General features: G+C 38.7%; 1 protein-coding gene across 1 annotated transcript; it reads right to left on the bottom strand.

Moving 5' to 3' along the window:
• Positions 1 to 439: 439 nt before the first annotated feature.
• LOC149831137 (laccase-14-like) lies at positions 440 to 27,276 on the bottom strand. The gene is made up of 7 exons (XM_090012942.1): positions 27,177 to 27,276; positions 17,029 to 17,080; positions 10,583 to 10,827; positions 10,128 to 10,256; positions 3,270 to 3,407; positions 2,051 to 2,860; positions 440 to 657 (listed from the first exon to the last, which is right to left on the bottom strand). The coding sequence occupies exons 1-7, from the start codon at positions 27,274 to 27,276 to the stop codon at positions 440 to 442; spliced, it is 1,692 nt and encodes a 563-aa protein (XP_089869068.1).

Genomic DNA, 27,276 nt, shown 5'->3' with positions numbered 1-27,276 from the left:
AGTTGGAAACCTACAAAGGGTGTTCCTTTCTGCAAGGTCCAAAATGGGTGCACTGGATTGGTAGGAGGGGCCTCAAGAGTTTACCCAATGTTACCAATATTGGTGAGTATAGGCCCATACGCATCGTACCGGCAGAAAATTCGATACGATTCAGGGGGTGATACTGACATTGGTTTTAATAATTTTAACGTGTTACGTTATGATTGATACATAATATTTTTTTATTAATTTTTTGGCCAATACAGAAAGATTTACTTGAAAATCGGTATCTGCCAATACAGCTGAATCGGTGGCCAAACGATTCAGGGCCGATAGCGATACTGACATTGGTTTTACCAACTGGGAGCCTATCAATGTCAGCTTTTCCCTAAGTGCAGAGAGAGAGAGAGAGAGATCATAATAACTAACTAGGTTGATAGCACAAGTATTTCTATGCCCTTCATTGATCTGGTGGGTCATAGATCCCAGTTTTGTCAACAAGATCTGAATCAGTGCATGGGGGCATGTGTGGTGGTGGGGGCAACAGACTTGTTTCAGCTGTTGGGCCATCCTTCACTATAAAAACCATCGACATTCCCCAAGTATAGTGGCGATCAAAGTGGCAATGCAGCAGCCAAACGCCTGCATGCGGAACAATTATGTAAGCAGTCTCTATAGCTACACAAGAACTAGTTGACAGTAATGTGAAAATTGATCCAATGCTGGTCAGAAACTTTCCAAATAAACTAAGCAAATTTGTCATAAACAATACATAAATTATGCAAGAACCACACAAATATAAACTAAGCAAGAACCACCTAATAATATATAAGCATTTCTCTTGGCACTGTGGATGAGTCAGATTTGGGGCAGAGCAATTACTTCCAAGCTAACATGCCTTCACCCTCAAATTCAAATCAAGGTTGGGTTGTAGCATTCCCAGCCTATACATAATATTCCGTACACCTGTTTGACTTTGTGGTAGTGCTCTTGTTTTGATATGTATTTTATCACCTCACCCCAAAAGGAATGTACTAGATCTGGGTCAAGCAGGACACCGTTACACAGGATTCATGTTTAACCCAATTGGTGAGTGCGATTGAGATCTAAGAGGGTAAGTAATGTAAGGTTTTGGATTCCCAAAATGTGCCCAAAGTAATACCTTCTCAGGTTAGATCAGAGTCCAGCCCCCAGCTTAATATTCGGAACCACACAATAGAAACAAGCGTATTGCTTTCACACACACACACACACACACACATATATATATATATATATATATATATATATATATATATATATATATATATATATATATATATATATATATATATATATAGTACAGCATAGGTGCTTGAACATTAGGTGCTTGCGATACGTGATTGATGGTTTTTTATGCTCTTCCTGTGTTTTTTTTTAATGCTGCCTGTTCAGATGTGATCTCTGTACTTGATTTTACAAGGATCAGCTTTTGAAGTGTTTGATTCCGACACATGGGTGGGTTTTTATAAGTTTCGAAAAATCAATGGTGCAAAATCTTTGTAAAATTTTAAGGCTTCAAATATCATTTTTTCATCGAAAACACCTGATCCAGGTATGGATTCCTTGTAAATTGACCATGCCCAACACATTTATGGGGTCAGAGCTGCGAAAAAAACATCAGAAGAGCATAAAAACCCGTCTGTATAGCAAGCACCTACGCTCTACTATATATATATATATATCACAAACTCTTCTAGTGAGTTCTGTTTTGCTGGGTAAGATGACTCAATTAGCAAAATGCAGCCAGGACACTTCCAGTGTTTGACATTTGCTAGCAAGAATAGTCTATGAATAACAAACTAGCTTGAACAGTAGAAGCATTCATAAATGAATTATGTGTTTTATTGATAGTTAAAATGGACCACAAAATAATTTTGGAAACATAGAACTAAGTTTAGCAACATAAACATGTCGACATAGCATAAGGAGGACAGATTCTGCCATACTACTGCACGACACAGTCACAATCTATTGTAAGTACTACTATGCAAAAACATGTAATGGAAAGAGAAGTGATGTAACATAATACCTGGGTTGCTTGCTCTAAACCTCACAGCAGCCCATCCTATGTATGGAACTGCGATTGTGTTCTCCAATGGAGGGTCAACCAAATTGTAATTCAATGGGTCAACATTGTCATGAAAGTTTCCGAAACCTCGTCCAACTACATAGAAATCATACCCATGTAGATGCATGGGATGATTATCTGCTCTTAGTAGTGCCGTCGATTGAAACACAATCTCAACTGTTTCATTATAGTTCAACACCTTCACTCTTGTACCAATCTCAGGATATAGGAGAGCTTCATCAGAAGTGGAATCCGTAAAATTGAACATATATGGCGGAATGCTTGGAAAGTCAGTTGTGTAAACATTATTGATGCTTTGGTAGTATGCTTTTAGGATGTCAATTGATGGATTAATGAATGATATATTGTTCATACTGGAGGCAAACCTTGTCCCATTTATACCTTTGCAGCTGGCATTAGCGCAAAGCTCAATATTCATTGATATAGTAAAGACAAACCTTGAGTCCATTTCCTGTGGAACATCAATAGGATGATCCTTGGATGCTAGACTTCGCTCTTGGATAGAAAATGCATATGCTGCATGGATATCATCAGTTGCTGGAAGGCTTGGAAATGGGAGTGAGGCTTGGGAAGTGTTGTGGCCCTGATATTCAATTATTGCTGTGGCTACAGTGTCATCAGCGTAGGCCGTTTCATCACTAGAAATGTAAGGAGCAGCAGCCATATAATAAAGTTGTTTCTGCTGGTTGGCTTGTACAAGAATATCCATCGTTTGTCCTGGGCTTATTATGACATATTCATTATCAAAAGTAGGGATGGCAGTGGACCGGGGGGAAAGCGGGGCCCCGCCCCGTTTGGACCGGGGATGAAGGGTATGAAATGGGGATGGAGGGGGGGACGAAGGTTAAAATCCATCCCCGTCCGGGGGTGGAGGCGGGGATGGACATGCACTTTTCCCCGCCCCGCCCCGTCCCCGCCCCAACCCCGCCCCGAGCACTTTTCCCCGCAATATCCCCGCCCCGCCCCGCCCCGCCTCATCCCCGTTTGAACCGGGGATGGAGGACATGAAATGGGGATGAAGGCGGGGATGGAGGATAAAATCCATTCCCCGCCGGGGATGGAGGCGGGGGTGGAGGATAAAATCTTGAGGTGGGGCGGGGGTGGAGACCTTGTCCCCCGCCCCGCCCCGCCCCGTCCCACTGCCATCCCTAATCAAAATGCTTAAGATAGGATCCATCTCTACCAACAACTGTGAGTGTATGATTTGCTATGGCGACGAAGAGCGCATCAGACATTGCACCATTGACAAGGCGAAGAAGGTAAACTTTGCCATGCTCAAACTGAAATCGAGTAGTTTCTGCAAAGAAGAAAAGGATCAAGGAACATGTTAGATAAGTTAGAAACTATTTTTCTATCAATCATTATGCTATTTTACTGTTGGAGTAAAGAAGAATTCTTTCGAGATAGGGACATAAACAGTTAGGATTCGGATCAGTAGTCAATACCAAATCTGACAAATCAGATATTAGCTAATCAGACTCAGATCCAGATTAGGATTTGGATGAGAAAAATCTAATACCAAATCTGAAAAAATACATGTAATGGGATTTGGATATCCATTGGTTGGAATCAAATATCTTTTGGATTCAACTATGGAATTTTAGACCGAATCCAAATCCAAGTGTCAATCGGTTTCTGTTTTCTTAACCAAATACAACTAATCGGATTTAGAATAGTCGGATATCCTATATATCAAATCCGTTGACATCCCTGTTTCAAAAGCTTAACAAATGAAAATCAAACTTTGAATACATGTGGTCAATTCAAAATGAAAAAAGGTGTAGATGGTTTCCAGCAAACAAGGTTTTAAACTATCGACTTCACAAATTATTGACTCTTTAAATATGTACTAGCTGACTCCTTGAAAGGTGATAAAGTACATCATTGTTCCCCAATAACCTATGGACAACATCCCACCCCCCAAAGTGAGAGAGAGAGAAAAAAAGACTTAAAATTTCAGATTTCTCATTTACTTAACAAAGTGATATACAATGGGATCAAGGATTACGCATGCAGAAAAAATGTTGTAAGAAGATACACATTCATATGCACCTATTAGAAAAGAATGCATATCATGGATCCATACAAGGATTTATTTAACTATTTATAATATTTTATAACTTAAAAGAACAATTAACAAGTATAGAGGCTCATTTTATTTTTTAACAAAATATTAGAATCTAACTTGCCATTCTCTTGTTTTGCTAAAATTCAATAAAATAACAGCTGCATTCCTCATGCTGAGACGCAAAAGCTCACAAAATCTAGTAATTTTCAAATTTATTTTGGGAGATAGGATCAGGACAAATGTCCACTTGTTGAAAAATTCAGAAGGTTAGTACCATCCCCAACACCCTGACATATGAGATCACACATGGTGTGTTCCTTTTAGGATTCAAATTTACTTTTCGGACATAAAATCATGCAAAATGTCCACTTATTGTAAAAGGCAAAAAGTTAGGACCATCTCTACTCCACCCCTTTCCAGCACCCTAGAATACAGGACCACACTGGGAATGACCATTTTAGGATGAGCGCAAATGCTTAATTTTTTTTTTTTGATAGCAAATGCTTAATTTGTCATGTGAAGTTTGGTCTTTTGGGGAAACAAAAACACAAGTTGTACATGAAACCTTTCTATCTATATGTCAGTATGAATGCTGCGTCACAATGACACACCAATTAGGGGCGAGTCATGCCTAGCACGAATCAGACACGCTATGATACCCCACCACAGCTATGACATGTGTTGACATTTATTTAATATTTGTAAATATTATTTTATTATTATTTAATAATATTTCCGTAAAAATACAATTTTATATATTAAAACATCAAGACATAGTTCTTTATTGATTACTATATTCAAAACAACCATGTCATCGTACTTTATTTTTGAACAAAAAATCGAACATGCATGCCGAACTCGAGTTACCTATTGGGTCGTATATATGTTGGCATTACCTGCATCAACATACACAGAAAGCGTACCTACAAGTGTATCTGCTGAAAATGAGCCACAGAGTATCACTACAAGAAAATAGGTGATTAGCGAAGGAATTATTCTGTCGCTAGTTAGCGACGAAATTATTCCGTCGCTAGTTAGCGACAGATTAATGAGAGAAACACATGCGTCGCTATAATCAATGAAATTTACGAAAATAGCGACAGAATATATCCTGTCGCTAATTAGCGACGGATTTTGCGAGGGAATATTTTGTCGTAATGGACGCACCATTTAGTGACGTCTTTTACGATGAAATATATTCCGTCGCGATTTAGCGACGGAATTGGCGACGAAATATATTCCGTCGCCATTTTTCGTGTTTTGATTTACGACGGCTTAGCGACAGAATTAATCCGTCGCTAAATGTCGCATAACCCCTAATCCCAGCCCTCTTTTTCTTTTCTTCTTTCGCTGCTCCCACTCCCGCCCACCGCCCTCTCCCTCCCGCCGCCCCCTCCGTCCCGTCGGCCTCTCTCTGGCCCCCACCGTCCACCGTTCGCCGGCTGCCGATCCCCGTCAGCCTTCCACCGCCGCCCGGAGACGCGTAGGTAATTTGCATTTTTCGGCAGGGGGTCGACCCCCTGCGGTTCCGGCAGGGGGTCAACCCCTTGCATTTTTCGGCAGGGGGTCGACCCCCTGCGTTTTCCGTCAGGGGGTCGACCACCTGCGTTTTTCGGCAGGGGGTCGACCCCATGGGTTTCGGTAGGTCATTGGGTGTTGGGCTTCTCAAGGCCTATGCAAGATGTTTTCATTTGCCTCAATTTTTTTTTTCGGCAGGTGGTGACTTCATTTTAAAACAGTATTTTTTGCAGACTTCTCAACGGAACCCGCTTGTGCTCAGCCACCCGTGGTAAGTAAGTGACAAAAACAATGCAAATCGGGTAAATACCCGTGGTGAGTAAGTGATGCAAGCGCAACACATGTTATTTAATTTATTGAATGTAACACTTTATTGTTCACACACTCACTTAGTTGTTGATATCTAGGGCTGCTTTATTGGAGTTCAGAGATCATGCTGAGCATGATTTTAATGTATGAGAATAGAAGTGTTCTTATTTTTGGAGTACGGATTCCATGCTAGGCATGGTAGTAGTTAGTGGAATATTGGAGTGTGTTTTCTGTAGGTACATGTTTGATATTTGTTTGATATGAATGATTTCAATGTATTGCAATGTTTGATGTAATTGTATCCATGCTTGCATGTAGTTACTTTCAATTTGATTATGGCTTCCATGTGAAATTTTATAATGAAAGCATGCTTCAAATGAATATATCGTGTCATTAATAGTTTGCACATGAAAATATTAAGTTATCAATGCATGCATCATAATTCTTGTTATTGTATGACATCATATATTGCATGATAGATTTGATATTTTCTTCATCATAGCATTCTGATGGTTCTCTTTTAACTGGTTAGGTTATTATTCGTAACATCATACGATAAAATGACTGCAAACCGTGAATGGATGTACCGTAGAATAGTGAACAATGAGTTATCGCATGAATATATGGATGGTGTTGAAAGTTCTATTGAATTTACAACGGCAAGTGTCAATACAGTGGATCCCATAGGTCAGATTAGGTGTCCCTGCAAGATTTGTAAGAATAATCGATTTGTAGAACCTTATGACGTTAGACATCACCTATACGGGAATGGTTTTGTGAGTGATTATCAGAATTTGACGTTTCATGGAGGAGAAATTAGAAACAATTTTGATGCACGGGTGAATGTGGTGCACGATAATCCATATATGGATTTGATATTTGATGCCGCAGGAACAGAACTGGGTTCTGCTATGAGTCCTAGTGATGTAAGAACTGCAGTAGATGAAGAATCACCAAACGATGCAGCTAGTAGATTTTATGATTTACTTAGAGATGCTGATGAGCCACTTTGGAACAGTTGCGAGAGTCACACTATCTTGTCTGCAGTTCTTCAACTAATGAATTTAAAGTCAGAGTATAATTTGAGTCAATCATGTTTTGACCGTTTGTGCATGATTGTGAAGAGTATGCTGCCCAAAGATGAGAAATTGCCACAAAATTTGTATCGTGCGAAAGTTATGGTCAACGCTCTAGGTATGGGGTATAAAAAGATTGATGCTTGTCCAAATCACTGCATGTTGTATTTCAAGGATCATAAAAACAACATATCATGCCCGTCATGCGGGCATCCTCGGTTCAAGCCAAAGACAAGAGGCAATGGTAGCACGAGATCAAAGGAAGTTTCATACAAGTCGCTCCGCTACTTTTCTATCACTCCTAGATTGCAACGATTGTATATGTCTTCAAGGACAACTAAACACATGAGATGGCATGTAAATAAACTTCGACATGATGAAAACAAGATCACACATCCTGTTGACGCTAAAGCTTGGAAGCACTTTGATCGTACTCATCAGAACTTCGCAATGGAAGTACGAAATGTTACACTCGGTCTATGTACAGATGGATTTAATCCATTTGGGGGTAGATCAACACCATACTCATGCTGGCTAGTATTTGTAACTCCATACAACCTTCCATTAAGCTTGTGTATGAAACGTCCAAATCTTTTCTTGTCTCTGTTGATCTCTGGTCCGTCCTCACTTGGCCAAAATCTTGATGTATATTTAAGGCCATTAATTGATGAACTAAAAGTACTGTGGGATGACGGTGTTACCACGTATGATGCCCACAAAAAATAAAATTTTAATATGAAGGTCGTTGTTCTATGGACAATCAGTGACTTTCCTGCATATGGTATGTTATCTGGTTGGAGCACACATGGGAGGTTGGCATGTCCGTACTGCATGGAGGATTGCAAAGCTTTTAGATTGACGCATGGAAGAAAGCCTTGCAGGTTTGAGTGCCATCGTCGATTTCTACCCAGCGACCATCCATTTCGACGATAAAGGAATGCATTTAGAGCAGGCACTACTGAAATGGAAGGTCCATCCACAAGATTGTCTGGCATAGAGATTCTAAGAAGATTGCGATACTTTTCAGATGTATTAAGAGATGTCCGCAGTCCAACACCCTTCCGTGGATTTGAGAAGGATCACAATTGGACAAAGAAATCTATTTTTTGGGAACTACCATATTGGCCGACCCTATTGATACGACATTTTGTGGGAACTACCACGCCGCCTGTCGGCTATCCGCACCACCGATCAACCCCACGTCGCCCCACGACGACGTACGACGACAGACACTGGTGCCCAGTTGGCAATGGTCACTTCCGGTGATGCCCCACAGTAACACATACCGGCGAGGGCTCGATGTCAACCACCAACGAAGGTCACCCCCCTTTCCTACGAAAGGGTTCCTCTATCGGCCACCCGGTCCGGAGGTCGGCCATTACTATACCGGAAAATGTTGGTGCTCCGGTGACCGATCACATCTGCCATCGGTGCCGGAGAGGCCGCCAACCATCATTACCCCGACGGTCTCCGACGACGGCATACGAGATTGCAACCCAATGACTGAAGGAGTAGAGGGGCAGACACCGGTCATCCAACGATCTCAACCCCATTCTAGCCCCGACGACGTCTGCGGTGACCTCGACGTAGGCTGACCACCCTGCAACCCAACGTCACAGGGGATCTCAGGCGACGGCCCTTGCGGTCGAGGGACTTCACCGGCACAACGACTCAATGGCCGCCCCTTTCGGCATATCGCCCCACAACGATCAGCTCGTTTCCCCCAATGATGGTTGACTCCACTGCAGCCCCACGACTGAAGGAGCAGAGAAAGGGGGTTTTAATCCTCGAGTTCCATGCGTTGCCAGACGGACGCCGACAATCCTCCCCCCCCCGACGACGTTTGTGGCGACGCTCCAGGTGACAACCCTGGCGACATCCTGAGGCAAAACCTATTGCCAGCAAGACTGCCTGCAGCTCGATGGCCATAGGTAAAACCCTCGGTCTATTTTTTCTAATGAGGGTCGCTGGGGCTACAACCGCCACCGACGTACAGTTGTCGAGAAAAACAGTCATCCTACGGCGATTGTCACCATCATTCGATGACCAACGTCGCCCCATGACGACGAACGATCACATCAGGATGGCACTGTCGCCGGTGAAGGCTGTTTCCCCATGGCAACAACCTGCCCAAAAAAGTTGCTTTCGGTGACAGTCTGCCGAGAATAACAGTCATATCACAACGACAATAGTCATGTACTGGCGACCAATATTGACGGGCTGCCAGGAAACAGTATTGTTCTATGGTGACAGTTTCACTCTTTTGCAGTCGCCTCACGACGATAGGCTGCTGGAAAAATAGTTACCCCACAGTGACTGTCACCGTCAACCTGCGACTTATGTCACCCCACGACGACAGTCGCAGCAAATGCCAACAGACCCGCACGCACCCATGCGTAGCGGTATGCATGGTAGTGGGCCCATAACCCAATGTTGGCATTACGTGCATCAACATACACAGAAAGTATACCTGCAAGTGTATATGTTGACGCTACACAGTATGCGTGCGAGTGTTTGCCATTTTTCTCGTTCAATCGATGCCCACGATGAGCAAGACCCTATAACAAGTCATCTGTACGTGGAATTTGGGTAGACGGCAGCAAAACTCTCATCATCTTAGCAGCAGCCAACCCTCTTATATAATGGGAAAGAGGCAGTTACCTGGTAACTTTCACCCACTATCTTCTCAATGGTGTCAAACCGGGTCACCTAAATGGGTTGGACCTAGATTCATTATGTCCAACAATATAGCCATATATTTGTGTTTGTGTGTAAGAGGGAGAGATGTTGGATTTGAAAAGGCCCTCGTCAATCTATACAGATAAATAATAGTGTGCATGTGTATCATGTGTGAAAAAAAAATGAAGCACGTTTTTTACTTGCTAATGGTAAAAACAAAAAAGGAAAAGGGAAAAACAATGAAATACGTTCATATAATGGAAAGATACAGATTAAAAAACTAAAGTGTCATAATATGCTTGCAACCGTACAACAAAGAGTTTCTTTCATTTATTTGATAAAATTGAGTAGGGTAGGAAATTTTTACCTGCTTTTGAACATGCGAATAGATCACCTGGTTGGCCGTTTATGGTGTAAGCATCAGATTTGTTAAAGTCTGCACCCGTTTGAACTCTTTCTTGGTACATGGTCATCACACCAACTTTCCACCATTCACCTAGAGTAATTTAGAAGAAAAGATGAGCATGGAAATTTCATTGGCAGAAGAAAAACTTCTGTTTACTTTCTTATTGCAATTAGCAATAATGGAACTTTAACTGTTTAGAACAATAAAAATTATATTGGCAGAAAATCGATACAAAAAACAAGTTGATTAGGCTTATTTTCAAATATTTTTTTTTTCAAAAAATGGTTCAAATTATTTTTAATATTTTGTGACACGTCAGTTGCTGGATAAAAGTTAGCTCATTATGTTCAATCCGGTTAAAAATCGGTGCGATACAATTCTGACAACATTGGTCATGAGTGATCAAGTGAACTTACTGAAAACCACAACGTACTCCTTGTATGGGTTTGGGTATGGATAGGTAGCTCCAATTTTTGGGTAGACCACAACGGCCCCATGGACTGTGACTCGTGTCCATTCACTGTGAGCATGATACCAAATGGTCCCTTCTTCTGTACTGAAGTGTAGATCATGGGTGAAATTCGCTCCCGATTGAATGCCACACTGCGTGATGTATTCTGGACCATCTGACCAAGGATTCCCGGGGTTCAACAGCCCATGCCTGCATTTTTTAAAATTTTAATTTCCTGGAGCAATTGCTAAGCCCACAGAGTTTTATGCTGTCAGAACAGCGACCAAGTCCCGCAGGCAGAACCAGTACAGTTAGGCCTCTGGTTTTGTGGGCAGTTTCTCCATGTAAATATGGAAAAAACTGCATCTCTCTCTCTCTATCATGCATCATTCTCTTTATATATATATATATATTACATGCATTGTTTTTTTATACATTACACTTAAATATATATATTATACAAAAAATATATTGATTTATCTATACCAACTCTCTCGAGCCAAAAACACACTGTGTTCATGCTCCACTCATTTAAGCTAAATGGGCTACTCATGGCTCGGCTCGCCAGTTGCCCATTTCTCAAATGGGAGAAAATGGGGGCAGTGAGGTTAGAAAACACATTTGGAGCCGTTTTACTGAACGAGATCCAGTGCTTGCTTAAGTGCCAGACTATGTGACACAGGCCAATCACTCTGAGTACTGCTGTCATGTGATTAGCCTGTCATATAATCTGGCTCTTAGACGATCCTTGTCTCCCTACTCTCATTTTACTTCTCAAGTGATTTCAATTCATACTGTCCACCTTGTATCCCAACTCTCATTTAGTCTTGGGCTGCGTGGTCGTGTCCTCAACCCAGAGTTTCACGTCGCAGAGAGGCAAACACACTAACTGACCCGGTTTTTTATTAAGGTTTTTCTTCATCATATATATATATATAGCTAGCTTTAAAAGTCGTGAATAGAGCTCGACTATCTAAAACGGTATAGAAAAACTAAGCGAAGGTCCTGCTAATACCATATTTAGGTCTCTTTTTAGGTACTCCCTTTTTGTCCAGAACCACCTTTTTTGTGCTCATGACTTTTAGGTGGGAGTGGTCCTGCTAATACCATATAGTTACCTAAAAAGAGTATGTATGCGAATAGGCCTAATAAGTTCACGTTAAAGACTAAGTTCAAAGTTGCTAGCTACTTAGTTTCTGAGACTGTTTGAATCTTGTTCATACTAAAACCGAAAGATACTTTTATTTATGCATATGACTTTCATGAATAGCTTCGCTATTTTTTCCTATCCTATCTTTTGACCCACATGAGGGGATATACTTTTATTTATGCATATCTCTCTCTCTCTCTCTGAAATCAGAATAGGAATGTCCTTTTTTTTAGGTAAGGTAAAATTCACTAGAAATCAGAATAGGAATGTCCTTTTTGTACTGCTAATAAGACATTTGGGCTGGTTTTTTCTTCCCATGGAGTTAGGTGGAGGTTTAGATGTGGCAAAACACCAGTACACCACCCATTCTCAGAATGCTGAGTTTGGAGTGATGTAGAAGACAAAGCAATCTCTCTCTCTCTCTCTCTCTCTCTCTCTCTCTCTCTCTCTCTGAAATCAGAATAGGAATGTCCTTTTTTTAAAGGTAAGGTAAAATTCACTAGAAATCAGAATAGGAATGTCCTTTTTGTCCTGCTAATAAGACATTTGGGCTGGCTTTTTCTTCCCATGGAGTTAGGTGGAGGTTTAGATGTGGCAAAACACCAGTACACCACCCATTCTCAAGAATATGACTTGAAGGTAGGGCTGGTAAACGAGCCAAAAGAACCAAACAGGGCATGTTGGGGCTCGCCTTTATCTACCAGTAGATTGAGCTCATGACTTAGTTCATGCATGTTCGATTTTAGCCAAGCCAAGCTCAAGCTTAATTCATCTATAAATGATAACGCTGAACACGAACTGGCTCGTATAAAACATTTCATATTATTTATATAGAATATATATTTTATATATTACACTTAATAGTTTATATTTTATGTATATGTTTGCCATGCATCCTTCTCTTTGTATATGTATTTTATGCATTCTTCATTTTAAACACTTAATATATATATATATATATATATATATATATATATATATTATACATTAAAAAATATATTTTTTATCTATACAAGCTCTTTCGAGACATAGGCCAAATCATAGGGTGGACACCCAGCCCAAGACTTTTAAACCTCTAACTACAATTTGCTTTTAAGACACGTTCCATTTGTATTAGAAACCAAATGATAGGGTGGACAATGTGATTTGGAATCACTTGAGAAGTGAGTAAAATGGGAATTGGGATAAAAGGATCGCCTAAAAAGTGTCTGCTTATGAGACATAGGCCAATCACAAGACAGTACAATGATTGGATCTCGTTCAGTAAAATGGCTCCAAATGTGTTCACTGCCCCCATTTTCTCACATTTGAAAAATGGGCAACCGATTCATGAGTAGCTCATTTACGTTAAATGAGTTGAGCCCAAAACAGGAGAGGGTGTTGCGTGTTCTCCCCGAACACGCACCGTAGCTACAGTGCATGTTTGGGGGTCCCGACTGAGCGTCGCGTGGTGCACAGTCGGGTGTACGGTGGTGCCGTACATCGCCGTACAACCCGCAGGCTGGCATACGATAGTGTACGACACCATCATACACCCGACTGAGTGCCACACGGCGTTCAGTCGGGACCCCGAACACACACTGTAGCTACAATGCGTGTTCGTGGGGTGCACATATAACCAGCCCCGCCAAAACAGGGTGTTTGGCTTCAGAGAGTGGCTTCAGAGAGCTCGTATAGATAAATATATACACTACAAGAAAACATGTCATCACCAACCAAAAAAATAGCGATAATAAATTATCATCGTCAATAATAATTTAATCCCGATAACATATAATATCATAGTAAAAACTTCTATTACCGACAATATTTTATTGCCGCTCTTATAATGTCATAATAAAGTTTCTTATCCAAATGGCTTGAGATGAAGTCTCATATAGATCAATGAATTCTACCTCCATGATATTAGCAACAGTTATAGACTGTTTTTTGCTTCTCCATGAAACGACACTACCTACTAGTAGAAAGATGTATCCAGTAGTGAACTTTTTATTATCGAGACATCCTCCCAAGTCTCCATCAAATTATCCAATGACCTCTAGGTAGTCAACTTTTCTGTAGGTCAACATATAGTCCTTCATTTCTTGCAAATAACACATGACCTTTTTCGTTGCCTTATAGTGCGTAATACCTAGATTAAACTGATATCTACCAATCATTCTCACAACAAATGCGTATGGGACAGTTGCCATATGAGCTTTTTCATTATCATTTTAAGGATAATCATTTAGGCTCAATTTATCCTTTTTTACTATGGGTGCCAAATCAGGAGAACAATTCTTCATTCAATATCTTTTAGGAACCCTAAGGATATATGATTTTTGAGGGAGGACAAGGACACTCTTAGTTCTATCACTATGGATCTCAATTTTAAACACATATACGGCTTCACCCATGTCCTTCATGTCAAAATGACAGGAAAGAAAGTCTTTTGTCTCATATAGTATGCTCAAATAATTAGCTGCAACAAAAATATCATCAACATATAAAACCAAAATTATGAAGTTACTCCTACTAGCCTTAAGGTATACACACTGATCAACAATGTTTTCAATGAATCCAAAGTTCAAAATTACCTGATTGAACATTTTATACCACTGGCGGGAGGCTTGTTTAAGTCCATAAATTAACTCCATCAATTTGCAAACTAAATTATTTGAGTCATTTACATTGAAACGAGGAGGTTGCATATATACCTCATCTTTTAGATCTCATTCAAGAAAACAGTTTTCACATCCATTTGATGTAGCTCTAAATCAAAATAAGCTACGAGGGTCATGATTATCTTCAATGATTCCTTAGTTGAGACAAGAGAAAAAGTCTCATTATAATCAATGACCTCCATCTGTGTAAAACTCTTTGCAACGAGCCTAGCCTTATACCTCTCCACTTGACCTTTGGAGTTTGTCTTGGTCTTAAAGATCCACTTACAACCAACAGGTCTTACTCCATCAGGTCGAGATACAAGATACCACACTTGGTTTTTTGTCATAGAGTCAAGTTCTTCTTTCATGTCATTAATCCAATGTGTCGATCTTTCACTTTCAATGGTTTGTGCAAAGATGAAGGGATCATCATCAATGCCTATGAAATCATTGGGCTCTTGCAAATATACCACATAGTCTGGATAAATAGCAAATTTTTTGGTCCTCAAAGACCTTCATACAGGTGGTTCAAAATGAACCTCTACATCCTGTTGTTGTATATCTTCATCAACAAATTCCATTTGGGATTGATGTTCATTGTCCTTCGCAGGTATGAAACCTGAATCTTGCATTTTTTCAAATTTGAAACTTTGAGATGCATCTATCCTAATAGAACTATTTTCAAGAAATCTTGCTTTATTTGTTTTCACTATCTGTAGTGTATGAGATGAACAATGAAACCAAAATCCCTTTGATATTTTTAGATAACCAATGAACAATTCACTAGTCATCCTAGTATCAAAGGCTTTTATATGTGGGTTATGCAATTTAGCTTCTGCTAGACATCCCTATATACACATATATGACAAACAAGATTTCCTACCAATTCATAGCTTGCAGGGAATCTTTTAGATAACCTTCGTAGAAATCTTATTCAAAATATGCACTGTTGTCCTAAGATCTTCACCCCACAAGGTCAAAAAAAATTTAAGTAATTCAACATTGCTCGAACCATTTCTTTAATTATACGGTTTCTTCTTTTAGCGACACCATTCTGGTAAGCACTACTAAACATGGTATATTGAGGTACAATACCTTTTACTTTTAAAAACAATACTAATGACCCTTCCTTTTGTCCCATCTTAGTGAAACGACCAAAATATTCACCACCTTTATCAGACCTAACTACTTTAATAACTTCTCCAATTTGTTTCTCTACTTCTTTCTTGAAGTTCTTAAAAACCTGAAAGATTTCAAAATTTTTAAATAATAAATAGAGATATATATACCGTGAGTAATTGTCTATAAAGATGATAAAATATTTTTTACTTGTATAACACGGGGAAAAAGACCCACAAACATCTGTATGCACGATCTTCAATTTTTCATTGTTGTGTTTGGCATCTTTCTTATATGTGTTAGGCTGCTTAGCCTTTATGCAATCAACACATGGTTTTGTATCTGTGAAATCAAGGGATCCAAGAATTTTTTCTTTCACAAGTCTTTGAACTCGCTCTTTCGAAATGTATCCTAACCTTCGATGCCAAAGCAAATATGATTGATCCTCCTTTATGCCACATTTATTGTCAATCATTGTGTTAGCAAAAGTGTGAGTTTTTTGAATTTAGAATTTGATTTTCAAACGATACAAACCATCATATACATCTGCAGAACCTACAAGAATATAATTTTTAACAATAATAAGCATAAAATTTTCAAATTTAAAAACAAAACCAAACTTATTAAGTTTTAAAATTAAAATAAGGTCCTGCCTATAGGATAAAACATAAAATGTATTGACCAAATCCAAAATGAATCCTGACTCCAACACAACTCTGTAGGTCCCAGCGTTCTTGACATGCAAACACATCTTCATTTCTTGGGAAGATGCTTCTTTCATGTTATGTTGTTTCTCTTTTGTTCAGAAATGCTTGTAAAGAGTTGGTAATGTAAATCGTGGCACCAGAATCAATCCACCAACTATGTAATAGAACATACATCAAATTGTACTCATGAGAAACAAATGACTTATTACCTTTATTCTCGAGCTATTTCTTATGCTTCAGGCATTCTACTTTCTTACCCGTTAACATACCAGCTCTTCAACGTATGCATATATTTGAGGTCCATGAGGTGATCACCGTTAGGAAAAAGTAGAAGCTCCATAATACAAAAGTAGAAGTTCTCCAACAAATGCTTCTTTGCACGTGCACAATAGATGTAAAGGTGCGAGGTTGAAAGGCTTGTTTGAGATCTTCAAGCATGATGTGAGGATACTGATTTTGTGTGTCCCATGAAGGATAGACCAGGTCCCAGTATGAATAACCAAACAAGGAAGACAAGAACTTTGTAGAACTCATGGTACTGTGACTTATCATAAAACCATCTAAAGGATACAGGGAAGGAAAATAAAACAGTCCTAGAAGGCAAATTTTTTCATCAAGGGTGATGGTCATTTCTCCGAAAGAGACCTAAAAAGAGTTCGTGTGAAGGTTCCAGCATTCTATGAGGGCAGAAAGAAGTGCACCATTGATGGGCATCTTCGATAACTGGCAGACATGAAAAATTTCAAAATCCTTGAAGAACTGTTGGTGAAATGTTTGAAGTTTGGTATACCATTCATCAAACCAACGAGGAGTTGTGATCACCCCTTGTATCCATGATCGATCTGTAGAAGAAAAGCATAAAAGGGCTATAAGATGATAACCAAAAAAAGAAAGAGAAAATATCTTTTTTACCAATCGCCCATGATGAATATGGTGGTGAGCGTGGATTTAATGATGATTGGTAACAAAAATATCATTCTTCTTAAGAGTGACAATGACTGTAGGTGAGTCCATGTCAAAACTCAGGGATTTTGATCCACTATTGTTCAAAAACTAGACGCTCAAAGAAGATATATAAGGTAAGAAATTCACTCCTACTGAAAGTCTAATACCTCGGCAGGCCCACACCGAGAAAAATTGGTATCCTACGACATTACATTCTTAGATGGTCATCCAGTATGGGACGACATTCCTGGACTGTCGTCCAGTTTGGGGGACGACATTCCATGACCGTCATTCCACTTGAGGATGACAAGCGACATGTCTGAGTCGACCTCCTACTGATTCCCTCCAATTCCTAGAAAGAGGCATTTCCCTTGTTATCCCAGGCTTTCTTTTTTTTTTTTTCAAAAACACTGGGCCGACATCATTCGATGAGACCAATCATGGTCTTGATGACCCAATTTTCTTCGAAAAACATTGGCCCAACCCTGTTCAGCGAGACCAAAATGGTCCCCAAAAGTCAGTGATTTTCAAACTGGGCTGTCCTCATTCGACGAGACCAATCACAGTCGCAACAACCCAGTTTTCCTTTAAAAACACTGGTCCGACCTTGTTCGATGCGACCCAAATGGTCCCCTAAACCCAATAATTTTCAAACTGGCGCAACCTTATTCGACAAAACCAAATCATTGTCTCGGTGACCCAATTTTCCTTTAAAAACATTGGCCCGACCTCGTTCGGTGGGACCCAAATGGTCCTTAAAACCCAGTGGTTTTCAAACTGGCATGACCTTGTTGGTGGAGACCAATCATGGTCTCGATGACCCAGTTTTCCTCTAAAAACACTAGCCTGACCTCGTTTGCAGAGACCCAAATGGTATTTAAAACCCAGTGGTTTTCAAACTGGCCCGACCACATTTGACGGGACCAATTACTGTCTTGGTGACCTAGTTTTCCTACAAAAACACTACCTTGATCTCGTTCGGCAGAACCCAAATGGTCTTCAAAAACCAGTGATTTTCAAACTAGCCTGACCTCATTTGGTGAGGATAAGTATGGTCCCAACAACCCAGTCGTGTTTAAAAAAATTGGCATGTCTATTTCTTTGTCATAAATCGAATCATATTCGGTTAAAAACAAAGAAGGGCATCTGTATACGCCAAAATTTTTATGATGCTCGATTACTGACATCTTTTGAAATGTGTTTTCAGTTACCCAGAAGGAATCACATATCCCTCAAACTTGGATGGCGAAGGAGATTTGACCATCTATTTTGATGACGGTTCACTAGACTATCGTCTGTAATGGGATGGCAGAACGAACCACTGTCCAATATTGGGGATGGAACAATTGCTTCATCGTTCATTGTAACGTATGTGTGGATAAGCCATTTGGCTTATCCCTATCTCTTTCTAACCGCGTTGCACATTTTTCATCGCGGAAAGTCTCCTCTTGGATGAGCTTCCTTTCGATAGGACACTCTTTGATGTGTTTTATCTCCATGTAGGGATAAACTCAGATCCACTAGGATTGGATTCAGATCCAAAGAAATTTCGTGACTCATATCCCATTCTGGGTCCTATAAATAGGGGTTGGCCCCTAGGAACTAGGCATCTAAATTTTTTCTGCCTAAGCTTTGATACTAGAGAGAATAAGTCTGAGCCACTTCATATCATCCTCTCTCAAATTAGCCTACTTTTGGCAAAGTACTGGCAAAACTGCAACCATTTTCATCCCTATGCAGGAGCATCCCAAGGATCAAGGAAGAGCTTAAAAGCTTAACGAGTCTCCAAACCCCAAAAAGGTGATTTTCTGATCATTCATTTTATTTCAAGTTTTATCATTTTAAAGAATGGGTACTTATACACTATTAATCTTCATTGCGTACTCGAGTGTTTCGATGGTGCAATTTGAGCTACAGAGATAAAAAAACTTGCCTAAATTCTACCTTCTTGTCATGCGAAGGATGTTTGAGGCTCGCATATGGTGTCCCCAATAATTAAAAAAGGATTTCATCGAATCTGAGTAAGTTCTGTTATTTACCATTCAAAAAATTTACAACCAATGCCACTACCGCGAAAAGGGGGATTAAGCTCCTACTTGTACTCGCTATTTCTGACAGGTATAGGTCTACAAACATAATAAATCATACACTCTCAACCCGCGCAACATCCACTAAGCTGCAACACATCCTCCACCTTAGTTGGTGCTTCCTTGCGAATCCACCATGCAACAACACTCCACCCAAGGCTGCAACTTCACAAACTGCAATGCCATTCAAGACTCCACCATGCAGCTCGACGAAGAAGAAGATGGATGGGAAGAGAAGATTTTACTTTAGTAGCTCCAACAATAGAAGAAGAGTGAGAGGGAGAGAGTTCAAATGAAAAAGAGAAGGGAAAGAGATGAGAGATGGCAATTCGTGAAAGGGGTTGAGAGAGAGATGTTGGGTTACTTAAAAAGAAAAGAACTGGGTTGAGTCGAATCCTGGATTGTATCCACTAAGACCCAATCTAAAATCCAACTAGAAAGGGCTCTTTGGGCCCTAATTAGCTTTTTATTAGGTTAACTAGGTCTAAATCCTAGTTAGATTAACATATCCCTCAACAAGCTCAACCACTTTGGTGGTCTCTGCATACCCTGGCAGGTTTGATCTACTGGGGTTGGCTGAATTGGGTGGCAGCTCAATCCCCAAAAGGTTAAAAATGGCCTTGCATGCCACTCAGTCCCTCAAACCCATTCTAACCCTTGGTTATCTTTAGAATTAACCAAGATGCCACTCAGTCAAACTAAAAGTGGTCAACTATGACCATCATGCAGTTGAATGGCTTGGTCAATAGAAAATTGGATGACAATGTCCTTCGGATCCAAAATACCCCTGAAACTCTCCTGAATTAACCAAAATATGCATCGAACTTGTTGGGCTCGCTCCAAACTCAAATCAACTCCGTGTTCAACGAAACAAAGATTGTTCTCTTCGAAAATTCGATACGAAAGCAATCAGAACTTGAATTTCATGAATAATGGCTCCAAATTTAATTATCCATAAATTACAGAAACATCAAAAAATGTTGAATAATGCAAATGTAGTATGCGAAGGAAAGATCAAGTGCCCATGTCGAATGTGTATTAATCTCTTATGGCAGGCAGTGCAAGATGTTTTCGATCATATAATGTGCTATAGATTTTTAGAAGGTAATGTGTTTATGTCAATGAAGACTGCTTTTCAAATGATGTGCCATGAAGGTCATGTTAAATATGGTAGTTTAAGGCATCAAATAGACTCATATGTGTGGAAATCTTTTGATCTTACTCATCCATCATTTATAGTTGATAGTCACAATGTTAGATTTAGATTGGCAAGTATTGGTTTCAATCCCTACAGAACTTTGAGTACTACTCACAACATATGGACTGTCCTTATCATTGCATACAACTTGCCTTCGTGGATGTGTATGAAGCAATCTTACATGATGTGTCTTTGCCTATTCCTAGGCCAAATTCTCTTAGAAATGATATTAATTTGTTTTTGCAACATTTTATTGAGGAGTTGAAGACACTATAAACCAATTTCATCATTTATTATTTCATGAGCTCCAAAATTATTCAAACTTTATATATATATATATATATATATATATATATATATATATATGTGTGTGTGTGTGTGTGTGTGTGTGTGTGTGTCCATAATTCTTTCATCTATGTTTATTTGCAGGCCTCGTATACAAGTATGGTGCACAAAGTATGTCTCTTCCATGTAATTCATGAACTTTGAAATTATTTGTATATATTTGAGACAAAATTTATTTATTTTGTCTTTTATTTGATATTGTTTATATGCATGCTTTTTTTTTATACTAGTTTGACCTTTAAGTCTCCTCATACAACATGCTTTAAATGTTATGTGAATATTGTAGTTGTTAATGTTGAAGTTATGGCGGATGTAGTTATGGAGGAATGAGTGAAGATATATAGTAGAGTGTGTATGAATGCTTTGCATGTGCTTTTACATGGTTTCTATTATAAATGTTGGAGTTATGAAGGGTTAAAGGAATAAATATAGTAGTGTGTATGAATGCTTTGCATGTTGTATTTCTTGCAAAGTTTTAATTGTAAATATTGGAGTTATGGAGGGTTGAAGAAAGAAATATAGTAGTGTGTATGAATACTTTGCATGTTGTATTTTTTATAGGGTTTTAATTATGAATATTAGAGTTATGAAGAATGTAGTTATTGAGAGCCGAATGAAGAGATATAATAGTGTATGTATGAATAAATGAATGATTGGATAAACGAATAAATGAATATATAAGCAGGTTTTATAGTTAATGAATGATTTGGTTCATAAATGAATTAATGTATAAGCAATTTTTGTATTCAATGAATGTATAAGCAGTTTTTATATTCAATGAATGAATAAGCAGGTTCACGAATGAATGAATGAATGAATGAATGAATAAGTATATATTATTGAATGTATAAGTATGTTCATGAATGAATGAACACGTATATAGTATTGAATGTATAAGCAGGTTCATGAATAAATGAATATGTATATAATATTGAATGTATAAGCAAGTTGATGAATGAATTAATAAACATGTATATAGTATTGAATGTATAAGCAGGTTCATGAACGAATGAATGAACATGTATATAGTATTGAATGTATAACCAAGTTTATGAATGAATGAATGAATGAATGAATGAACATGTATATAATATTGAATGTATAAGTAGGTTTATGAATGAATGAATAAATAAATAACTATTTAGTATTAAATATAGAATTAAATTTATATATTATTGAATGTTCATGAATGAATGAATGATCAAGTATATAATATTGAATGTATAAGCAGGTTCATACATGAATTAATGAACATGTATACAGTATTGAATGTACAAGCAGGTTCATGAATGAATGAACATGCATATATTGTTGAATATATAAGTGGGTTCATAAATGAATGGACAAGTATATAATATTGAATATATCAGCAGGTTTATGAATGAATGAATAAATGAACAACTATTTAGTATTAAATATATAAGCAAGTTCATGACACTACAAGAAACCTGTGGATTAGCGATGACCTAAATCCGTCGCTAATCTGTCGCTAAAGAATTTAGCGACGGATAGCTTCCATCACGAATTTTTCGACGCTAATTAGCGACGGAATATATCTGTCGCCCATTCCGTCGCTAAGTAGCGACGACACTTATCTGTCGCCAGTTCCGTCACTAAGTTGCGACGGAATAACGAATGCCAACATCCGTCGCAAGGCAGTCGTTACTAAACGGAGATTTTGGTTTTGCGATGGATTTATAGTCGTCGCTAATCCGTCGCTATATTCAATGCTAATAGTAATTAGCGACGGATATATCCATCGCGAATCCGTCGCAAACAAGGAAAAAAATTTAAAAAAATATTTGAAAATTAAATATCAAGAAAAAATTTCTCGTGATGCAATTTATATTTCCTGTGAATAAAAAACAAAGTACACATCAAAATACATATAAAAGGAAACTAAAACAATCAATCGATCCACTATAAAATTCGCAAGTTCTAATTATTTACAATTCAACATTTACATTTTTGAAACAAAAAGAAGGTAGAACAAATTCAACACATGAATCTAATCATCGCCAAGATTTTGTGCGTCCTCTTGTTCATTGTCTCGATCTGTCCCTTCAGCTCCACGACGCTGATTATCGCCAGCAACCTACACGAGAAAAGAAAGGTCAGTATTGATAAACAAAATATACTGAAATAAATTATACTCTATATCTGATTCTATCATGCTCATATGTGTTCTAATGTAGTAAAAAAACTGTATATGTGATTCTACCATGCTCATATGTGTTCTAAGGCAGTAAAAAAACTTTATATGTGATTCTATCATGCTCATATGTGCTCTTAAGGCAGTAAAAAAAACTTATATATAATTCAATCATGCTCATATGTGCTCTAAGGCAGTCAAAAAAATGTATACGTGATTCTACCATGTTAATATATGTTTTAAGGCAGTAAAAAAACTTTATATGTGATTCAATGATGCTCATATGTGTTCTAAAGACAGTAAAAAAACTATTTTTGTGATTCTATCATGCTCATATATATGTGCTCTAAGGCAGTAAAAAAAACTGTATATGTGATTCTATCATGCTCTTATGTGTTCTAAGGCAGGCAAAAAACTGTATATGTGATTATATCATGCTCATATGTATTCTAAGGCGATAAAAAATTTTTATATGTGATTCTACCATGCTCATATGTGTTCTAAAGGCAGTAAAAAAACTGTATATGTGATTCTACCATGCTCATATGTGCTCTAAAGGCAGTAAAAAAACTGTATATGTGATTCTACCATGCTCATATGTGCTCTAAGGCAGTAAAAAAACTGTATATGTGATTCTACCATGCTCATATGTATTCTAAGGCAGTAAAAAAACTTTATATGTGATTCTATCATGCTCATATGTACTCTAAGGCAGACAAAAAACTTCATATGTGATTATATCATGCTCATATGTGTTCTAAGGCAGTAAAAAAAAATGTATATGTGATTCTATCATGCTCATATGTGCTCTAAGGTAGTAAAAAAACTGTATATGTGATTCAATCATGCTCATATATATTCTAAGACAGACAAAAAACTGCATATGTGATTATATCATGCTCATATGTGCTCTAAGGCAATAAAAAAAACTGTATATATGATTCTGTCATGCTCATATGTGCTCTAAGGCAGTCAAAAAACTGTATATGTGATTCAACCATGCTCATATATGCTCTAAGGCAATCAAAAAAACTGTATATATGATTCTACCATGCTCATATGTGTTCTAAGGCAGACAAAAAACTGTATATGTGATTCTACCATGCTCATATGTGCTCTAAGGCAGTCAAAAATTGTATATGGGATTGTACCATGCTCATATGTGTTCTAAGGCAGACAAAAAACTGTATATGTGATTCAATCATGCTCATATGTGTTCTAAAGGCAGTAAAAGAGCTGTATATGTGATTCTACCATGCTCATATGTGTTCTAAAGGCAGTAAAAAAACTGTATATGTGATTCCATCGTGCTCATATGTGTTCAAAGGCAGTAAAAAAACTTCATATGTGATTCTATCATGCTCATATGTGTTCTAAGGCAGGCAAAAAATTGTATATGTGATTATATCATGCTCATATGTGCTCTAAGGCAGTAAAAATATTATACTGAAATATTATATAAAAGGTCAGCATTGATAAACAAAATATACTGAAATAAATTATATGCAATGCACCTAAGTTAAGACAATCAAATTTATATGAAATCTAACGACATGCAATACATCACATGAAACTTTTATACCGGAGAGGCACCTGCAAACGAAGTTCTCCTGTTTTGCAAAAAACTGTTGAACTCATCCCAGAGAACGTCGGCAATTGTTTCATGGAAGTAGTCACACATTGTTTTAAAATGCACAAGCGGGATCCGTTGAGAAATCTGCAAGAGACATTGTGTTAAAATGAAGTCACCCTCTGCCGAAAGGAAAAAATTTAGAATAAATATCGAAGTCGGACGGGATTCCGGCGAGGCGGAATGCCTCTTGGGCGTCGACCACCTCTCCATTCGGCCCGACCGCCTTCGAGTTCAGTCGACCAGTCAGTAGGCCAACGATATACGACAGCGGCATGAGGTTTCCGGAGGCAGTGATCGTCCCCCATAGCGGCAGGCACAGGGTGATGTCGTGGTTCAGGAACCCGGCGATCGCCGGGTGCCCCCCGACTCGTCTTCCCCCTTGCCGAAAAAAAAATGAGGTAAGAGGGGCGACCCCCTGCCGGAAAAGCAGGGGGGCGACCCCCTGCCTGAATAAAAAAATGAGGCAGGGAGGCGACCCCCTTCCAGAAAAAAAAAACAAGGCAGGGGGGGCCGAACCCCTGCCGAAAAAAAAAATAAGGAAGGGGGTTGCCCCCCCTGTCGGAAAAAAAAAAGAGGCCGAAAAAGCAGGGGGTGACCCCCTGCCGGAAATAAAAAATGAGGCAGGGGGGCGACCCCCTGCCGAAAATAAAAAATGAGGCAAGGGGGCGATCCCCAGACGGAAATAAAAAATGAGGCAGGCGGCCCCCCTGTCGAAAAAAAAAAATGAGGCAGGCGGCCCCCCTGTCGAAAAAAAAAAATGAGGCAGGGGGGGCGACCCCCTGCTAGAAAAAAAAACGAGGCAGGGGGGGGGGGCGGGGGCGACCCCCTGTCGGAAAAAAAAAAACTAGGCAGGGGGGGCGAACCCCTGTCGGGAAAAATAAAAGAGGCATTTACTTGGCCGGGGAGTGCGCCGGGCCAGGGAGTTGTAAACACCCCAAATTCTCACTCACCTCTCTGACATCGCCCTTAATTATCATATTTCAGTTCTTCAGAAGCAATGAAGGGTAAAATAGTCATTTTCCAAGATTGAACCTTGCAGAAAATCCTAAATTTTACTCTTGAGCCTCAAAATTTCTATATTTAGGTTCAGAGACATCTTCAAATTGCAAATCTTCAAAATCCTTTTCTGGACAAAAAGCTAGAATTTTCAAGTCCGAGCTCAGAGTGATATTTCATAGAACATGTCTTTGCATAGCATTGCATCATTTCACTGCACAGCATGTCATTTTGAGATCCAGAACTCCTGATTTTCCAAATTGTCAATCCAGATTTTATTTTTAAACTTTTCAAAATTGATTTTTAAAACCCTGGGATTTCAAAATTGCCAATCTTTCCCATTTTACCCCCAGGACTTTGAATTACAAAAATTTTTCTCAAGAAAACAATCTGGATATTTGGATATTGATTTTAAAGATTTTATCTCAAAACTTTTTGCAAAAAGATTTTAAATCTCTTTACAAATTTTGTTTTTACATTTATCCATATTTTTTTTGCCCTGAAAACCCAATTTTTCCAAATTCTTGAAAATAAATAATGTTTTATCTCATATTTTCAAATAAATGGAATGGGACCCGCCTTTGAATTAGCATCATACTCAGACTCCCAGGTAAGCTTCTTATTCTCAAGCGGGACCCACCCGAAGTTCATACCAATTTGCAAATTTTTCTTCATTTCTCAATATTTATTTATTTATTTTTAGCTAGTGGGCCCACACACATGTGGCACCCCAATTGAAAATAAAAGATTTACAAAACAAAATAAAGCTTTATTTTCAAAAGGATTTTAAAAGTGGATTGGGGTGGCATTTCCATAAAAGCCTCTTATTTATTTCTTTATTTTTATTTTATTTGTTTTAATAAAAAAATTTTTTTTAGAAAGAGGCAGCCTTAATGGCACAGCCGAATTTCCCTAAAGTAAAAAAATTTCATTTTTACCTAAAAACTTAGGTAAATGAAACAAAATTTTGGAAAAAAAAAAAAAAGATGCGCCCCTTTTGATTTTCAAATATCGGTTTCAAAAGAAATTCAAAAACCATAACGGTGCTCTTAAAGAAAATACGTTTTTTTTTTTAGAAAGGGGATGAATGTCTTTAAAAAAGGGCCAGCCATTGATCGAAGGGGAGGAAAATCTGTATTTTCTCTGGAGAACTCTCTCTCTCCAGTCTCTGCTCTTCTCACCTTATTCCTCTCGGCTGGCAAAGGGGCCGATTAATTAGTTTTTGGTTTTTCTTCTGATTGCAGGGGCCGGACATTAAGAAAGGGAGGTCTTTTGTGCTTATGGCAGAGGAGAGCATTCACGAAAAGGGAGAGGGGCATTCACGAGAGGGAAAAAGGGGTTTTTGTTGAGGTTTTACAGGAGCCAGCCAGGGGGGGAGGAGACCAAAGTGAGAGCAAATTTCTTTCTACAGCCAAAAGGGTTTGAAAAGAAAAGAAGGCTGGTCGATAGAAAAAGGGGATTGAAAGTTTTCTTGGAGTTTTGATTGCAGGTGATTTACAAAAGGAGGAAAAGTCGATTGGATTGGTTTTTTTTTTGGTTTTGCAGGGTCTTCCACCTCCAGTCAACCAGACCCATCCTTCACCTTCTTCAACCCCAGCAACGAAGGAGCTTCCACCTCCAGCAGCTGTCGCACACCTCCACTTCAGCCCCAGCCGCAGGAGAGCCACCACCGTTTTCTCCAT

This window comes from Nuphar pumila, chromosome 7, assembly GCF_984573655.1.
Source record: "Nuphar pumila chromosome 7, dmNupPumi1.hap1.1, whole genome shotgun sequence".
Classification (NCBI taxonomy): domain Eukaryota; kingdom Viridiplantae; phylum Streptophyta; class Magnoliopsida; order Nymphaeales; family Nymphaeaceae; genus Nuphar; species Nuphar pumila.
This window is presented reverse-complemented; position numbering and strand designations above follow the sequence as displayed.

Coding starts and splice junctions, on each gene's coding strand:
- LOC149831137 (XM_090012942.1), bottom strand. CDS start 27,276: ATGGAGAAAACGGTGGTGGCTCTCCTGCGGCTGGGGCTGAAGTGGAGG. Junction 17,081..27,176: donor CGTTGCTGGGGTTGAAGAAG/GTGAAGGATGGG, acceptor TTTCTTCTACAG/ATCGATCATGGATACAAGGG. Junction 10,828..17,028: donor CCTCGTTGGTTTGATGAATG/GTATACCAAACT, acceptor TAAAAAATGCAG/GCATGGGCTGTTGAACCCCG.